The sequence below is a fragment of the Microcaecilia unicolor genome, chromosome 11 (assembly GCF_901765095.1).
Source record: "Microcaecilia unicolor chromosome 11, aMicUni1.1, whole genome shotgun sequence".
Taxonomy (NCBI): Eukaryota; Metazoa; Chordata; class Amphibia; order Gymnophiona; family Siphonopidae; genus Microcaecilia; species Microcaecilia unicolor.
The window spans coordinates 187,281,079-187,300,034 of NC_044041.1; the positions used below are offsets into that span (position 1 = coordinate 187,281,079).

Here is an 18,956-nt window from a genome sequence, read left to right on the forward strand (position 1 = left end):
GCAGGTTGCGAACCATAGAATCTTTTCTATCTTCAAGGCCTATTTTGCTTGCTGTCACAGAGCTGGTTGGTGAAGGTGGGAGCTGTCTGCTGTGACCTCCATTCTTTGTAGGTTTTTGTTTTTTTTTTGGGGGGGGGGGGGGGGATTACTTTTTCTTTTCTTTTTTCAATTTGAACATAAATTTCTCTGACAAAGTGTTTGAAGGTCAGTATAACAAAATGATTGTACAGTAAAAAATGGAAATTGGGGTTCAAATACTGACACCATTTTTGACCTTTATTCAAGTCACTTCACCTTCCATTGCTTTAGATACAAGGGAATGGGACTTGATATACTGCCTTTCTGTGGTTTCTTGCAACCACATTCACATTAAGCCAGTTTGGGTAGGGCAGTAATTCATTACCTGGAGCTCAGATTTGGAAAAGGTAAGTAATAAATCTAAAATCCATATCCAGTTTCTTCCATATATCCTAGGCAAGTAAAGATAAAAACTGAAGCACTGTCTGTCTACAAGCTACAGAAAACAATCTTGTATATGCTAAATTGTATTTATATTACCAGTAGATTTTATAGTTTAGTAGTACCCTTTGGTGATGTCTCCAAATGCACCAGAATAAAAAAAAAATTTCCAAAAGTAATCACTTTAAAACAATATATTTAATGAGTGGCTCATGCCACTGGAGGTTGTTCATCCATGTATATTTCACATCAGTATCTTGGCAAACCAGAACCCAAAAACACAGCTTGGTTTATTCACCTGCAGTACAGTTCTCATGAGAAGTAGTTTGATTTTTGTTTGCCTTTGAGTATTTATGCGCTGTTGGTTAGTAAGTTTGAAATGCCTCAGATGAATATTATTATAGTGAGAATCAAAGCAGAGGACCTCTCCAAATGTGGAAAGGGGGTAATTTTATAGCACAGTTTTCTGCTTGCAAAGCATGTTCCACATACAGAAAGGAGCTCTTATGAAATTGTGCAGCTAAATTACCACACACACTGACAGGATCGCTCTTAAGTGTTTCTGGCTGTGTAGTTTGGACAGAGTTGAGATGGAGTTGTGATGCATAACTTTATAAAATATGCAAATACATGGCACTTTTGCAGTCTCTTTGGAGCGGGAATAAAGTTGTATGTGAGAGGATTTGGGCACTACAGGGATTGGGTCTGGACACCTCTTTCATAAAAGCACACAGGTGTTTTATGTTGCCTTTTTCCAACTTTGTCAAAGGCATCCTTTCATAAAACTATCTGCCATGTGTAAGAGGAGCCAGTTAGCAAAGAGTATAGTGAAGTTCAACAGTTTTGCGAATCCTCTGGTCCTTTCTCTTGACAGGAAGCTTTGTGTAGGCCATGAAAATAACTTTCTTCAGCTACTTGTTTCTAAGACATAGCAGCTTAGCTCCTGTGCTCATTTGTTCCCTAGTGGAGATTCTGCTGCTTGTTTTCTAAAAATGTGATTGATGGTGCCTGGTGTCTCTCGCTTCCTCCGCCTAGAATGAGATGGTGCGGGAACTGGACGGTCATGTGCTCAAGTGTGTGAAGGACCAGAACGGGAACCATGTGGTGCAGAAGTGCATTGAGTGTGTGCAGCCCCAGTCTTTACAGTTCATCATTGATGCTTTTAAGGGTCAGGTAAGCTCACAAAATCATGCCTTCAGGTTACCTTGTTCCATCTTTTCTTTATCAGGCAGGGCTAGGAGGGTTGTCTCCTTTTCTGCTGCCAATTTTAAGACAGTAATACACGGGATAGTTATTAGACTTAATCATTTCACTCTCTCCATGGCTACTTCCTTGTTCAAGCACTCCCCCCCCCCCCCCCCCCCCCCCCCACACACACACTTACTCTCTCTTCCCAAAATGCTATTGTCCTAACCTTTAGCCACCCCCGCCACTTTCTCTAAGAACAACAGGGCAAGCAGTGTCACTTCAGTCGTCTAACAGGGACTTTTGATTGCTCCATCCGCTCTAGTCCTCGATACTTCTTCCACTAATGTGAGATGAGTGGCTCCATATGGATTGATGACACTCGCCCACCTTCACTTCCTCCCTTCCCCTGCCCCAAACAATAAATACACACTTTGTACTCAATTCTGTAAATGGCTTCCAAATTTGGGTGCCAAAAAAAATGTGCACTAAGTGCTATTCTATAATTGACACTCCAGATTGGGCGAGAGGATTTACACCAACCAAACTCTAGTGTAAATCCACGCGCCTAAATTAGACGTGGGTCCCGTGAATTCTATAACACTGCAAGGAAATTGTAGAAACGCCTCTGACCTGCCCATGGCCATTCTCCTTTTGGATCCATGCAGAATAGTTTAAATGCTCATCTTTCTAGAATAGCAACTATAAAGATGCATGTGTAAATTCTGGTTATTGCCAATTAGCGCCAATAATTTAGTGCCCAATTATCGGTGCTGATTGGCCATTTAAGCAATTATATTACACGTGCAGTTTTGAGCACTATATATAGAAGAGAGTTCACCTCAAAAGAGTTTTAGGGTTACAGTGTAAAAAAATATATAATTATCTGCCCTGGTTTACTGTAAACCAACTAAAGACAGAAGTTTACTTTTTTTGTTTTTTTTAAAGAAATGAAAACACTCCTATTATGTAGTAGAAACAAGCTGGAAATTTTGATATGTGCAGACGGTATCTATATAGAAAAACTCTGAATCGAAACCTGATAAGATTTCCCACAGCTGCTCTCATGCTTTTTTTTTTTTTTTAAATCCAGTAATTTCGTCTTTTACAACAATTTCAAAGTCTGCACAATAAACTTATTAAATAAAATGTGGGGCTGGTTGATCAGCATGGTTTAATAAGGCAGAAGCGACTCCTGCCCAGATAAACTACACCAACCAGGTCAGGAACCTACATTCAGTGTCACTTCAGCAGCACTCTCCAGTTAATATGTGTTCTGACTGCTAAATAGTCAAGTGTCTTTATCTTCTGCTTCTGGGGGGTGACCAGCTTACGACGAACATGTCTGTCTGGGATCTGATGGGTACTTCAGGTGACTTGGCCTGCACTGTTCTCTCTAAGCCGAGTGGACATCCCACCTACAGTCCTACCAGTGGGTGGTGCTGTTTCACTATCACATTTTCAGTAGTGAGGGACAGGCAAGCTCTACAGGACTCCAGGGTTACCTGCCTGTCTCCAGTGATTGAAAAGATGATATTGAAGCATGGCTCCCTCACTGGCAGCAGTTGGAGGACTCCTGCTCAGCTTAGAGGGAACAGTGGCCTGGCCACTTTCTGGGATAGAATGATGGGCTTGATAGACCAAAGATCTGACCCAGCATGATGCATTCCACTCTCAAATATAAAAATATGCACAACCTTATAGTATGGCTAAATATGAGGAGACAAAAGACCTCAGAACTGTCATAGCTTGGTATCTATTGCATGTATAGCAAAGATTGCTGTACTGGTTAACTTAAATTTTGAAGCTTATTTTCTATACCTAATTCCATATGTCCCTCTGCCAGCAGGTGGAGATAGAGAAAACTTCCGAGGTTTGCTATATGTGGTCACGTGCAGCCACTTTAACCTCAGTAATCGCGCTATCTATTAGGTAGAGGGTCATACCTGTGCAGCTCTGAATTAATTTGGCTCCTGGTCTGTCACCTGGGTCGAGTTGAGCCTTTTTTGGGGTTGAGGTCTCCGTGCCTTAGGATTGATAAGGGTACACCTGGTGGTGCCTGGTCCTTCCCTTTCCTCCCCCCGCCAGCTTCCTCTGTTTGCCCAGGTTGTTATGCTGTGAGCATCTGGCTCTAGCTTCCCTCTCCTGCCTCTTAAAAAAAAAAAAAAAAAAAGCCTCAGCTGTTGAGCCTATTGAGGGGGGGGGGGGGGGGGAGCTTTCAAGCGGAGGATCAGCACGCAGCAGCGCGAGGGGGTCGGTATTCATCAGCGCCCAGCTTGGTGACACATGGCAATGCCTTCTAAGACTGCTAAGCGCTGCTCCTGGTGTTGGTGGGTGCCTCCTGCTGTTCCATTTTTACTGTTCCTCCACGTGCAACTGCAGCCTCTGAGACGCCAATGGGAGAAAATTAGCTGGAGCCGCCTCCTGCCCGCCCAATTTCAGATCGTTGGGGAACACTGGCAGGGGCTTGGGGATGGAAGACGCCCTGTTTTCCCCAGAATTTGTGCTTCTAATGCACAAAGCTTTTTTGCAAAGAGGCCTGGAGGGCCTCAGGTTTCTCCATTTCTGCCTGGCTGCCAGGGGTCCCTTATTCTCCTTCTGCCACTGGTACCTAAACAGCTGTGTTTAGAGGCTCTGCGGTCCTGGATGGGGGACTTTGTGGTCTCAGATGTAGATTCCCTACCAACTGTTTCGGACATGCTGGAGGAGGAGGGTGATGACCCCATGGCGACGCAGCTTGTTAGGAAGGAAGAACGTCCAGCCCTTATTGTCTGGGCGCTTGAAGTCTTGGACATCTCTTCCACAGAGTCTTCATTCGTGTCACCTTACAGTCCTTCCATTATGTAAGGGACTAAAAGGCCCCCCTATAACCTTCGTATTCATGAGGCCATGAAGATCCTCATCTGAGCTCAATGGGATACGCCAGATGCCGGTTTGTATGTGACGCGGGCTATGGTGCACCTCTACCCACTACACACGGGGACTGGAGTCTCTTGCGGTTGCCTGCGGTGGATTCCTTTATTACAATGGTCATGAAGAAGACCACTTTACCCGTGGAGGGTGAAACGGCTGTTAAAGATCCCCAGGACCGGAAGTTGGAATCTTCCCTTAAAATGTCCTTCGAAGTGGCGACTTTATCTCCAAGCGTCAGTTTGCGGCTCTTATGCAGCTCAGGTATGTCTGTCTTGGGTGCAGAAAGCTTCTTCGGTGGATGAGCTGATTAGCTCCTTGCTGTTTCTGGAGAGTGGTCTAGCATATTTGGCGGACCTTCTTTACGATCTGTTCCAAGCATCAGCCGAGGATGTCTCCTTGGAGGTGACTGCTCACCGCTGGCTTTGGCTATGGAATTGGGAGGGCTGATACAGCCTCCCAAGTCTCGCCTGGCTCAGTTGCCTTTTCAAGGTATGCTGCTTTTTGGGGGGATCTGGAAAAGATTAAAGATCTTGTTGAATCTAAAGGACAGTGCCTGCCCAAAGATAAACCTAAGGCGAGTTTCCAAGCAGGTCCTTCCCGTTTCAGGGAAGCAAAGCATTATCAGCCAATCCCGTTCCATCTCCTTATTTTCAGCAGACGCGGCAGCCCTTTTGGGGGAAGTGGCGCTATAGTGTCTCCTCCTCTCTAGCGGCGCCTGCCACAAGGACCCAGTGATAGGTCTCCGGTCCATCCCCTGCCAGTTATAGGGGAATGGCCAGAGTTACTTCAGACGAATGGGTCTTGGAGGTCATCTGAGACCGTCACAAACTCGAGTTTGCTCGTCCTCTGGCAGAGTTTTTCCTTGGAGTCACCTTGTAAGTCTGCTGACTCTCTCAGTTTTGGTCTGCCTTGGGGCAGTTTTACTTGTGCCGCCCTCAGAGCTCGGTCTCGGCTGCTATTCCATTTACTTCATGGTGCCCAGGAAGGGCGGGTCTTTTCACTCTGTACTTGATTTCAAAGCCATGAACAAGGCGTTGCATGTCCGGCATTTTCGAATGGAGACCTTGCGTTCCATCATCTTGGCAGTTTATCAAGTGAAGCTCCTGACCTCTTTTGACCTCAAGTTTGTCCCCTGTGGAGGCATCCTGTACGAACAACCGGCTGGAACTGCATGCAATCCGGTTGGCACTTCGGGAGTTTGTGCTTCTTCTTCAGGACAAGCTAGTCCGTGTCCTTTCCGACAGTGCTACAGTGGTGCAGGAGGGGTCACCAAGAGTGCTCCTCAAGCGAAGGAGGTGTCCCTCCTCTGCCTCTGGGCAGAGAAACACCTTTCCCTCTTCTTGGCAGCACATATTGTGGGATCTCTGAACATGCAGGCAGACTTTCTCAGACTTAACTCTCTGGACCTTGGGGGATGGGAGCTCTTGGGACAAGCATTTTCTCAGATCATAGAGCGCTGGGGAGTTGTGGCGATCGATCTTATGGTCCTTGGGGCCAATGCAAAGGTGCCCTGCTTCTTCAGCAGCGGCAGGGAGTTTGGCTCAGAAGGAATCGATGCGCTTCTCCAGCATTGGCCCATGTCCCCCCTTCTCTATGTGTTCCCACTGTGGCCCATGGTGGGGCGCATTGTAGGGCGCATTGCATGGCATCGAGGATCTGTGATTTTGGTGGCCCCAGATCGACCCAGGAGCCAGTCGTCATGGGGGATCCCTCCTCTTTTGGTCTTATGGCTTGGCTCTTGAGAGGGCGCAGTTGAAAAGGAAGGGTTACCCAGACAGGGTGATTATCACAGTGCTTCAGGTGCGGAAGCATTCAAGTTTGACGGCCTATGCACGAGTCTGGTAGATATTTGAGTCCTGGTGCTCTGCAGCAGGCTTTTCTGCGACTTCAGCCTCAGTGACGTCCATTCTAGCCTTTTTGTAGGACAGCCTTGATAAGTCTCTCTCCCTGAGTTCTTTGAAAGTTTAGATGGTTGCTTTGGCCTACTACTTTCAGGGGCGCCTTAAGGGTGCCTCTCTGGTGTTCCAATCGGACATCATGCACTTCCTCCAGGGAGTAAACCACCCATGCCTGTCGCATTTACCTGTTCTTCCAGCTTGGAATCTTAATCTGGTCCTGCGTGCATTACAGAGGCCTCCCTTTGAGCCTTTGGACTGTTTATCCTTGAAAGATCTGACACTGAAGATGGTATTTTTGGTTGTCATCACTTCAGCTAGGTGAGTATTGATGCTGCAGGACCTGTCCTGCAGAGATCCATTTCTCCGTTTCACAGAAGCGGGGTTTCTGTTAGGATGGTTCTGTCATTCCTGCCTAAGGTGGTATCTCATTTTCATTTGAATCAGCCGCTCTTTCTGCTGGCCTTTTGCTGGGGGGATTGTCTGACCGAATTCCGGGCCCTGTGGTGCCTGGATTTGTGGCACATTCTTCTCTGCTAACTGGAGGTTACCAATGATTTCCGTCATTCTGATCATCTCTTTGACCTGTTTGCTGGTCCCAAGAAAGGGAATTTGACCTTGAAAACCACGGTGGCTCGCTGACTGAGGGAGGATATTTCTTTGGCTTACCTCTCTATGGGGAAGTCTCTACTGTTGCAGGTGAGAACGCATTCCACCAAGAGCGCGGGTGACTTCTTTGCCAAATCCAGCTTAGTTTCCTTGGATTAGATTTGCAGATCGGCCACTTGGTCTTTGGTACATACCTTCTGTAAGCATGATAGACTGGACGTGGCTGCGCATGTGGATGCAGCATTTGGGGCTTCAGTCCTGGATACTGGAATTGCAGTGTCCCGCCCCATTTGAGGACTGCTTTGGTACATCCCACAAGTGTCTGGATTGATCTGTGGGACACTATGGAAGGAAAAATTAGTCTTTACCTGGTAATTTTCTTTCCATTAGTCCCAACAGATCAATCCAGAGGCCTACCCTCTGTTGATGTTGGCAACATTTTTTTTCTTCCTGTTCGGTTTGGTTAGTATGCGTCTGGTTCCTTCGTTTGGTGTTTAAAAAAAAAAAAATTAGAACTCACTGCAAGGCACAGCGTATGTTTCCCTCCTGCAGTAGTGGTTGAGGAAGCCTACATTGGCTTTATAGAAGCAGGAGATGACTTGTATGTTGGATTTTCTTCCCTTTATTCTTTATTATCGACAATACTGAGGTTAACTGCACATGACCTCGTATAGCAAACCTTTGAAGTTCTCTCTATCTCCACCTGTTGGCAGAGGGACATAACCCACAAGTCTCTGGATTGATCTGTTGAGTTTAATGGAAAGAAAAGTACCAGGTAAGGACTAATTTTACCTTATAATTCAAAGCATGCTTATACAGTGGTGGAAATAAGTATTTGATCCCTTGCTGATTTTGTAAGTTTGCCCACTGACAAAGACATGAGCAGCCCATAATTGAAGGGTAGGTTATTGGTAACAGTGAGAGATAGCACATCACAAATTAAATCCGGAAAATCACATTGTGGAAAGTATATGAATTTATTTGCATTCTGCAGAGGGAAATAAGTATTTGATCCCCCACCAACCAGTAAGAGATCTGGCCCCTACAGACCAGGTAGATGCTCCAAATCAACTCGTTACCTGCATGACAGACAGCTGTCGGCAATGGTCACCTGTATGAAAGACACCTGTCCACAGACTCAGTGAATCAGTCAGACTCTAACCTCTACAAAATGGCCAAGAGCAAGGAGCTGTCTAAGGATGTCAGGGACAAGATCATACACCTGCACAAGGCTGGAATGGGCTACAAAACCATCAGTAAGACGCTGGGCGAGAAGGAGACAACTGTTGGTGCCATAGTAAGAAAATGGAAGAAGTACAAAATGACTGTCAATCGACAAGATCTGGGGGCTCCACGCAAAATCTCACCTCGTGGGGTATCCTTGATCATGAGGAAGGTTAGAAATCAGCCTACAACTACAAGGGGGGAACTTGTCAATGATCTCAAGGCAGCTGGGACCACTGTCACCACGAAAACCATTGGTAACACATTACGACATAACGGATTGCAATCCTGCAGTGCCCGCAAGGTCCCCCTGCTCCGGAAGGCACATGTGACGGCCCGTCTGAAGTTTGCCAGTGAACACCTGGATGATGCCGAGAGTGATTGGGAGAAGGTGCTGTGGTCAGATGAGACAAAAATTGAGCTCTTTGGCATGAACTCAACTCGCCGTGTTTGGAGGAAGAGAAATGCTGCCTATGACCCAAAGAACACCGTCCCCACTGTCAAGCATGGAGGTGGAAATGTTATGTTTTGGGGGTGTTTCTCTGCTAAGGGCACAGGACTACTTCACCGCATCAATGGGAGAATGGATGGGGCCATGTACCGTACAATTCTGAGTGACAACCTCCTTCCCTCCGCCAGGGCCTTAAAAATGGGTCGTGGCTGGGTCTTCCAGCACGACAATGACCCAAAACATACAGCCAAGGCAACAAAGGAGTGGCTCAGGAAGAAGCACATTAGGGTCATGGAGTGGCCTAGCCAGTCACCAGACCTTAATCCCATTGAAAACTTATGGAGGGAGCTGAAGCTGCGAGTTGCCAAGCGACAGCCCAGAACTCTTAATGATTTAGAGATGATCTGCAAAGAGGAGTGGACCAAAATTCCTCCTGACATGTGTGCAAACCTCATCATCAACTACAGAAGACGTCTGACCGCTGTGCTTGCCAACAAGGGTTTTGCCACCAAGTATTAGGTCTTGTTTGCCAGAGGGATCAAATACTTATTTCCCTCTGCAGAATGCAAATAAATTCATATACTTTCCACAATGTGATTTTCCGGATTTAATTTGTGATGTGCTATCTCTCACTGTTACCAATAACCTACCCTTCAATTATGGGCTGCTCATGTCTTTGTCAGTGGGCAAACTTACAAAATCAGCAAGGGATCAAATACTTATTTCCACCACTGTATACTGCATATAAATCAAGCTTCCCCACATAGGCTTTCATTTCACATTCTCTGTTTTGGGGTGGTGTTTTCATCTTACCACTAGCACTGCTTCCTTAATGACTCTTGTCTTGACTAGCCCTCAGTGTTACAACTTACTACTTCTGTTGCTCCCAACCAGCCATTCAAAAAGAAAATCTCTGAATTATATCACATCATTGGACAGTAGATGAGCAAATTGTAATCTAATTTTAATCACATACAACTGTCATAGAATAATGATTGTCTTGATTCCTCAAACTATTGAAGAGTAATAAATATTCTGTAAATGTCTCCATACAGGTGTTTGCACTGTCTACACATCCATATGGCTGCCGTGTGATTCAGAGAATCCTGGAGCATTGTTTGCCGGAGCAGACTCTCCCCATCCTAGAAGAACTTCATCAACACACAGAACAACTTGTTCAGGTGTGCCAAGAAAATGAGAAACAAACCACAACGCAGTTTGCTCTGCTTGTCCGCCTTCCTGAAACAGACCAGCATTAAAGCACAAGTACTGGGTTATGATGCTGATGTAACATTCTTAAATTTCAGTTCCCCAGACACCCCCAAAGTCAGTTGGTTACTGGGCAAGGGGTATCTCCAAAGTCGATCCATCTGCACTTTCCCCCTCTCGACTTTTCCTCTAAATCTCTAATTGACCAAATTGAATCCTGGCACTTCGTCCTAGAACGTGGCCTTGACATAGTCGCCCCTAAAATCTTTCATTCTTCCTCAAAAAAATCTACTTTATCTTTTTAAACGCCAATACCATAGAGCCAAAGAATCTGGAAAAAATCAATATCCCCATCTGATCTCCTGAAATGCCAGCAGCTTCACCATGAATATAATTTTTTTCCTTAAGAAAATGAAAAAGGCCTGTATTGCTACAAAACTCCTGAAATCGCCAAACCCCTCTAAGAATCTTTATTTCCATTTACCATCATCTTACACATCCTCATACTTCACAGTTACCAAATTCAGAACCCTCAGCCGACTCTTTATTCTTTGTTAATAAAATTGACACCTTTTCAATCTTTCGTCACAATGCCTGGTCCATCCTCTACCAATCAAGTAAGTCCCATACTGTCCTGTCCCCTACTTTAGTATCACCTTCATGCCATTGAGGAACATCCACCTGGTCTTCTTTCCAACCACAAATCCTATGCTCCCTGCAGAAGACTTTAGCCAAAATGAGAACCACGTACAGCCATTGTGATCCGTTTCCCTCCTCTTGGCTGAAGACATCAGAATTAGATGTAGTACCCACCATACTATCCCTAATAAACCTCAGTTTATCAACTGGGCAATTCCTGGATCTATGGAAATCGAGCACAGCAAACAGGAAAAAATCTCTACGATGAAACAGCACAAGCAGAAGAAAGTAGAGGCTGGCAAAGGATGATCCAACACAGGAAATGATGCTTAAAACCCCTTTATTTGCTGTTAGAAGGGAGGACCCGACATGGTCCATGTTTCGGTGGTACAAAAACCACCTGCTTCAGGGGGTCACAAAACCGTTTTTGAACCAAAATAATGTGTTTAAAAAGCTGAGGCAACACTCTCACATGGAGCACAAGACATACAGAGAATATGCTGATCATACGAAGCAGCCCAAAGCCATTCACTCAACAGAAAGCAGCCATAGTCCATCCTATTTTGGAAAAACCTTCTTTAGATCTCACTGTCATCCCATGTGCAATTTCTGTTACATGTCTAAGGTTCTGGAAAAAAAATAGTATTCGATCAACTCATCTCGTTTTCTGAGAAAATTCTGTGGCCCTTCACCCTCGCCAGTCCGGTTTCAGAAAGCATTTTAATTTCCAACCATTTTTATTGATAAACCAGCATGTTGAACAAATCCTTCTACATCAATATAGCATACATTGAATCTCAGGAGCATGCTACATAAGAGCAAGAAACCATTGGCACAGAAATAACAATTTTCTCCCCCTCCCATCCCTAGGAGAAATAATCACTGCCTTAAAACATAAACAAGAATAATAGTATAAGCCAGGCAGAACTGGCCACTGACTCAAAAGAGCAATAACAACAAAATCTTATTAACCTAGATCCAACCCAACTGAACCTTCCTTCCTCCTTCCATTCCCTCCCCCCTCCCCTTTATCCCTACAGAACTCCTCCCACCCATACCCCAAGAGGTCTGGACTCTTATGACCCCCCAGAACATTGGGCGGAAAGCAACTTACCCTAAGCTAATCCCACCACCCCCCTACAGTCTCGCTGACAGCTTAACATTCATAATAAGACTTCTTCCTCTTGGGGACAAAGAGGCCAAGTAGGGATTCCAAATTTTAAAAAAAAAACGTGTTTTATTTTTAAAAGAGCCTTTTACTTCCTGTGCCTCCCAAGATACTAACAAGTGTACCATATTATGCCAATGCCAAAATTCGGGTGGGGAGTCGGAGGTCCAGGTCTGCAAAATACACTTCCTCGGCAGTAAACACAGCTTACGAAACATCAGTCTATTTTCTGCTGCAGGGCCTCAAAAGTCCCCCGGACAGTCCAGCACTAACTGGAGTGGGGAGCCGGCGATCCTACAAGAAAAAATTAACGCCAAGTAGTCTGTAATCCGAAGCCAAAATCAGCTTATCTCCACACATCTCCAAAACACATGGAAAAAAAGTGTTGTCTGCTAATTTACATTTTAAACAAGATGGCAATTGAATACCTCCCGCCCGAAAAAGCTGAACCTGGGACGAATAAGCTCTGTAATAGACACAAAAAGAGCACTCCCTATAAATAGCAAAAAAGTCCCACGAGTCCAACTTCTCCCCCACGTCCTATTCCCATTTAAGTTTGATTTCATCCACCCCTTTGATTTTCCAGAATTGCCATAAAGCCTTATGCATCCCAGATACCATGGGGGCACCATCAGTAACTGTTTCAAAAAAATCTCGAAGCTTGTCCCCACTCCGTAACCCCAGAGCCCCTACCGACAGGGACCGAATGTAATGTTTCACCTGACAATAGGCAAAAGTGTCTCCCCATCTAATACAGTCTTGACCTTTTAATTGGTCCAAAGATTTCAACCCTCCTTCCATATCTAGGATATGTTCCAAAGTTCTCAATCCAAACCGCTCCCACGGAATGAAGGTCAGGTTATCCAATCCTGAGGGAAAAGCAAGGTTTCCTCTTATAGGTAGCAGTTCAGCGACTTGTGGGTCCCCTCCTACCCCTTTCACCAAAAACCTCCATACTTCCCTGAGAGGGCTTAAGAGCACACTATTCTTAAAATACCTAGGAATCAAAGATCTCTCTGCGTGCAGTATAGATAACAAAGTATATGGGGCAAAGTACGCCAACTTGAGTGTAAGACGTGTAAAGTAACTGGAGGAGTAGAGCCAGTCTCGAACATGACGTAGGAGGCATGCAATATTGTAAAGTCTCATATTGGGAAGGCCCAACCCCCCTTGAGACCAGTTACCCATCAAATGAGAAGAGCACAGCTTTGCTTTCTTCTTAGCCCAGCAGAACCGCGAAACGAGATGATCAGAAAGCATTTTAGTACAGAAACAGTGATAGCTCTTCTGAACAAACTACACTCACACTTTGAGAATCATAGAATTGTCCCGACAGTCTCTTTAGATCTATCTGCAGCTTTTGACCATGTCTCACCGTTCCCTTCGCCTTTCCCATCTGTCATCTTTAGGTATCTCAGGTTCAGTTTTGTCTTGGTTTGTTTCTTTTTTATCACATCACTCTCTTCAGGTTATCACTGCTGTTGCAGTCTCTGAGAAAATGGAACTGCATTGTGGATTCCCCAGGGTTCAATCTTCTTTCCTCTCCTTTTTAATCTATTTCTAAGTCCTCTTGCTACCCTTATTTAATCCTTTGATATATCTGTTCACATGTATGCTGATGATATCCTTTTACTCTGCCCCACTTCCCCTCTCTCTCCCTCAATTGGTCCCCTTCAAACCTACCTTGATACAGTTACTACTTGGCTAAAGAATCACCAGTTAGTATTAAATGCTGACAAAACAGTCTCCTGGTTTTCAAATACATTGGTCACGCCTTCCTCCCCATTCAGCTTTTGATACATTAATCACCCCAGAGCCGAGTTTCTGTTATCTTGGTATAATCTTCGATTCTTCCCTTTCCTTTCATCCGCAAATCTCACATTTTTTCTAAGGTTAGTTTTGTTTTCCACCAACTGCAGGTGATACGCCATCTCTTCGACCGTAATCAATTCCATTCACTTGTCTTCTCTTTCTTCACCTCACAACTCCACTATTGCAATATTATTTATGCTGGTTTACCTCATACGTCTTTAAGAAACTACAAACCCTTCAAAAGACAGCCGTAAGACTACTATGTTCTGCTCACCATTTTGATCATACCTTTACTGAAACAATATTACTGGCTACTGGTTCAACAATGCATCACTTATAAAGTGGCTATCCTTACATTTAAAGCATTCAGGTTCGACTGTCCTGACTACCTCGCCTTTCTCACTGTCCCCTACTCACCAGCGAAGGTTCTCTGGTCAGTCAGTGATCATCGTCTGATCCTCCTGAGTCCTAAATTTGCTGTTTTAAATCTAATAGATATAGCGCCTTCTCTTTCTTGTCACCACACATTTGGAACAATCTTCCCCTTCTTCCCAGTGACCTCGCTTTTCGTAGTTTCAAATCCAAACTGAAGATGTGGCTATTCAAACACCCTCTCCACCACCACCAGTAGCAGTCCTTTACCTTCTCTTCCCTCCCTCACTCTTTTTTTTTTCTCCCTGTTCTTAACTTTTCTTTCCTTTTGTGTGATAGTTTTATCTTTCCTATTATTAATGGAATTCCTTTCCTTTTCTTAATTTGGTAGTATGTAAACTGCTCTGCTTGTCAGGGTATAGTAAATTGCAATAAACTATACACTGAATATACACAGACCTGGAAGAGCTAGGGATACTGAGTGGTCAAAGAATGGCTTGTAATGGGATGGAGTTCCTTTCCTTTTCTTAATTGATAGTATATAAACCACTCTGCCTGTCAGGGCGGTATAGTAAATTGCAATAAACTGAAGGTACTCAAGATATGCCAACTATAAACTATACATATACACTGAATATACACTTACACCTGGAAGAGCTAGGGGATACTGAGCGGTCAAAGAATGGAATCCTGTTTAGAAGGAATGGATCTATGGAATCTTAGCGGACATTGGGTGGCAATTCCGGTATTTGGAGAATAAAACCTGGTGCAAGGCGGACTTCTACGGTCTGTGCCCTAAGAAAGGCAGGGACAAATCAAACTCGGATATACATATAAAGTATTACATACCATGTAAAATGAGTTTATCTTGTTGGGCAGACTGGATGGGACCATTCAGGTTTTTATCTGCTGTCATTTACTATGTTACTATGGGGCTCATTTTCAAAGCACTTAAACTTACAAAGTTCCATAGGAACCCAAGGAACTTGGTAAGTCTAAGTGCTTTGAAAATATGCCTCTATGTCATTTACTATAATGGATGGAGACTTCTGTCCTCCATTAGAATGTTGGATTGATTTCAATGTTCGTTAGAATTATCCAGCCAGTATGTAGAATTCTTATCCCTCTGTTTTTGACCCAACCTGTTGCTTTGTAGTGGATATTTATTGCTTGCCCTTATTTTGAGAAAACTGTAATTTCTCCATTTTTGCTTGATCTCATTTTACCATCATCTTACACATCCTCATACTTCACAGTTACCAAATTCAACATCCTCAGCCGACTCTTTATCCTTTATTAATAAAATTGACACCTTTTACAGTCTTTCGCCACAATGCCTGGTCCATCCTCTACCAATTACGTAAGTTTCTTGTAGTGGAGGCTGGTGCAAAATCTTGCCACCTGTTTTGTTTTACTAGTGAAAATGTGACATTCACAGATCATCACCTTCATTGGTATCTGTCAAGGCTTATCCTTTATTAAGGCTGCAGTGACTTAATTTACCAGCACTGTGTACATCTAGTAGTATAATTGAAATAAGCAGTAGAAAGCACTTGGATAGTACAAGCACCTTCATAATTAAGCAAATTGTGCTCAGAACAAAATAGGATATGACTGACAGGTTAGCGTCGGAATGGCATATAATGGAGAAATATGTCACGTGGCTTAGTCAGTATGGCTTTTGTAGCTTTCACATTGCTGCTATCATGGTGATCTGTTCCTGTCCTTAAACATGAGATGTGAGAGTAAACTGGATGTGCAAAAAATAACAGCTAGTGACATCTGATGCTTTATGACTTCTGAACTAATTCCTTGTCTCCTCCTCTTCCCTCTTTGTCACAGGATCAGTATGGGAACTATGTTATCCAGCACGTGCTGGAACATGGACGTCCAGAGGACAAAAGCAAGATTGTGGCTGAAATTAGAGGCAATGTACTTGTTCTAAGTCAACACAAATTTGCCAGGTACAATGTTTATTTGTGTTACATTAGCCTTTGCTTTATGTAGAGTCTTGTGCAGATAGATCTCCTTGGACCTGAAGGTACTCAAGATAAGTGTCAGTGCTGCTGGTTTTGATTCTGTCTTTATAGATATTTTTTTAATGTGACCATTTTCTTCTTAAGAACATGAGATGCCGTGATGGGTTAGATCAAAGGATCGTTGAGCTTAGCTTCCTGTTTCCAGCAGTGGTCAATACAGCTTGCAAGTACTCAGCAGAATCCCAAAGAGTAAATCCATTCCTTGTTGCTCACTCATAGAGATAAGCTAGTAGCTTCTCAAGCCTTATATGCTAATATTGGTTTATGGACACTTCCTCCAGGATCCTCTCTAAACCCAAATTCGGGTTCATTTATTTGATATACCACCAATCTAATAACAAATCTAAGAGGTTTACAAGTTCAGTTAGAAGAATGTGGGGGGGGGGCGTGTAAAATTGAGTAGACATTAAAAACCAGAACTATATTCAGGAGACTGACACAGAAGGAAATAAGGGATAGGAAAGTTTACAATTTATGATGAGGAAAAGATGGGAGGGGAGATTGCAAGAGGGGGGGGTAGTCAAATACAGTGCTGTTCTTGTTCTTCAGGAGACATCAATGCAATTGGCCTTAGAGATGTAGAACCTAGTTTGGAGGAGGGGACTAATCCCGTGGTGCAGACAGAAAAGCGTGTTTTTTTAGCAAGGGCTTCAATTTTTCAGTTGATTGCTCAGGTTGGAAGTATAGGGGGAGTTTGTTCCTGAGGAACAACTACACTGAAGCGTGAGATCTTATTAGTGTCGAGGTAAACATGGGAAAAAGATGAAACGATAGAGGTGCTGTGTGAAGAACGGAGGGCCCTCAAAGGGGAGTATGGAATAAGATGACCAGACAAAAGAGGACTGTATTTGATAACATAAATCAAGGATCCTGTAGGAAATTCTGTAAGCTATGGGAGCTTGACCACACCATCTAGCAAGAAATGCCATAGCTATGTTGTGCACTGTGTGAAGACATTCTCTCAGATTTGGTTTAAATCTGCTATCCATTAATTTTGAGTAGTGTCCTCTGATAGTATTATTTGGAAGGGTTTACAGTGTTCCTTGATTACCTGTTCCATATCTTCTCCAATCTGAGGAGCCTTAAGCCTCTCTTCATAGAGGAGCAATTCCATCCATTTAATTAACTTGTCACTTTTTCTGTACCTTTTTAGTTCTCTTGAGATGGGGCAACAAGTATGGTCAATACTCAACATATGGTTGCACCATGGATTGATACAGAAGGGATTTGGGATTTAGGTCATGCCTTTTTCAGTTGTGTAGCTCAAGGCAAGTTACATACAGGTGCAGTTCCTTTCCCTGAAGGACTTAGACTGTTTGTACCTGAGACAGTGGTGGATTTCAAGATCTACAAGGATAATGATATTCTCCATTTATTCCTGATGCCTTTTTAAATAATGCCCAACCTTCTCTTTGAATTTTTGACCTTTTTATGATAATTTTTTTTTTTTGAGAGGAACTCTGTTGTGATTCATTCTCTCTCTCTCTCTATATATATATATAGGGCTGTTCATGGATTAAAAGCTCCAACCACATGGCTAATCGCGATTGGTTGGTGCCATTAAGTGCCCCCTCCCCCTTCACATTTTCACCTATAGACTGCAGATGTCAATTCTCAAAACTGACATATTGTACTTTTTACTAAAGTGAAAATAAAATCATTTTTCCAACCTTTGTTGTCCAGTGATTTTATTTTTCTAATCATCTTATTCCCTGTCTCAGGTTCTGTTCCTCTGTCTGTGCTCTGAACTCTATTTTCAGGGCCTCCTCTCTCTCCTCACTATTTCTTTTCTCTCCCCTTCACTTCTTCCCCTGTTACATCTTTCACATTCAACTTTCTGCCATTTTTCTTCCTCCTTATAGGAGAGAGCAGCATGATGTAATTAATCGAGTTAAATTTATTATTGTGAGTTAAAAAAAAAAAAAAAACTTTGGCGCGATTAATCATGTTAAATGAACAACCCTAATATATAATATAGTTAACTAAGTAGTTGCTCTGGTAAAATGAGAAGCCGGAAATTACCTTCCCCTTTCTGTGGATAAAAATAGTACCGCAGAGGGAGGAGGGGAGAGGGGAACTGGCAGCCAGAGTGTGGGGATTTAATTTTTAAATTTCTGTACATAACTTAAGACTTTGCACTTGGGAAAATCCAAAGGCACTGAAATACCTGTGGTGCCCCCGAACCCTGATTTTTCAAAAGGAAACTTTGCATGGAGTACATTTTTCGGAAGAAGTGGTGCTTGGAAGTGAAGAATGTCCTGAATCTTGGTCCACACATCAGACCAGAAAACTTGTAGATTTAGAGCATTCAAAGATAAGATGCGTTAGAGTGACGACATGATTATTACATGATCAAGATAGATCTGATTTGCTGAGACTAGACATTTTATATTTTCTAGGAGTCCATGATATTCTGATATTCATGATACTTTGAATCAATTTCGTGGAAAGAATAATGAATTCATGAAACAGCCCTCATTGACATACTAGGAAGTTTGTTGGGCACATTAATTGGGACTGATCTTATCTAACATCTTATTTTCTGTTTATGTATTTTTTGACAGAGGTCTAATTTCTGCTAATACGTTAACTGTGGTATTAAAAAGTGGAGTTCTTGCTACTTTATGGAAACTAGTGTGAAAGCAGCTAGATTCAAAAGGGTCAGATTTTACAGGTCAGATGTGATGAAATGTAGTGCCTCCCTTCTATAAAACATTATCACCATAGATCACTTTTCACAACTGTATATGAAGTACCCCTACCCTTGTGTTGTCTCATAACTGAAAACACCTTGTTTTATCTGTCATTAACTAACTTGAGTTGTGTCTTAGCAAAATCCACATCAAAGTTGGGTCACCATGGGTGAGGAGGTTATATAATCTATTTATAGTATGTGCTAAACAGCTGGCTTACTTTTTGTACGTGGTGGATATGGGAAGTGATAGGAACAGATATTATATTTGACCCCTTTGCTGTTTTAC

General features: G+C 43.3%; 1 protein-coding gene across 1 annotated transcript in view; it reads left to right on the plus strand.

Annotated features, from left to right (window-relative positions):
- The window catches only part of LOC115481015 (pumilio homolog 1-like), a 46,659-nt gene that overhangs the window by 17,612 nt on the left and 10,091 nt on the right, over positions 1-18,956 (plus strand). Inside the window, 3 exon segments of the mRNA XM_030220000.1 lie at positions 1,495-1,632; positions 9,792-9,917; positions 15,779-15,900. Of these exon segments, the coding sequence (XP_030075860.1) occupies positions 1,495-1,632; positions 9,792-9,917; positions 15,779-15,900 (386 nt within the window).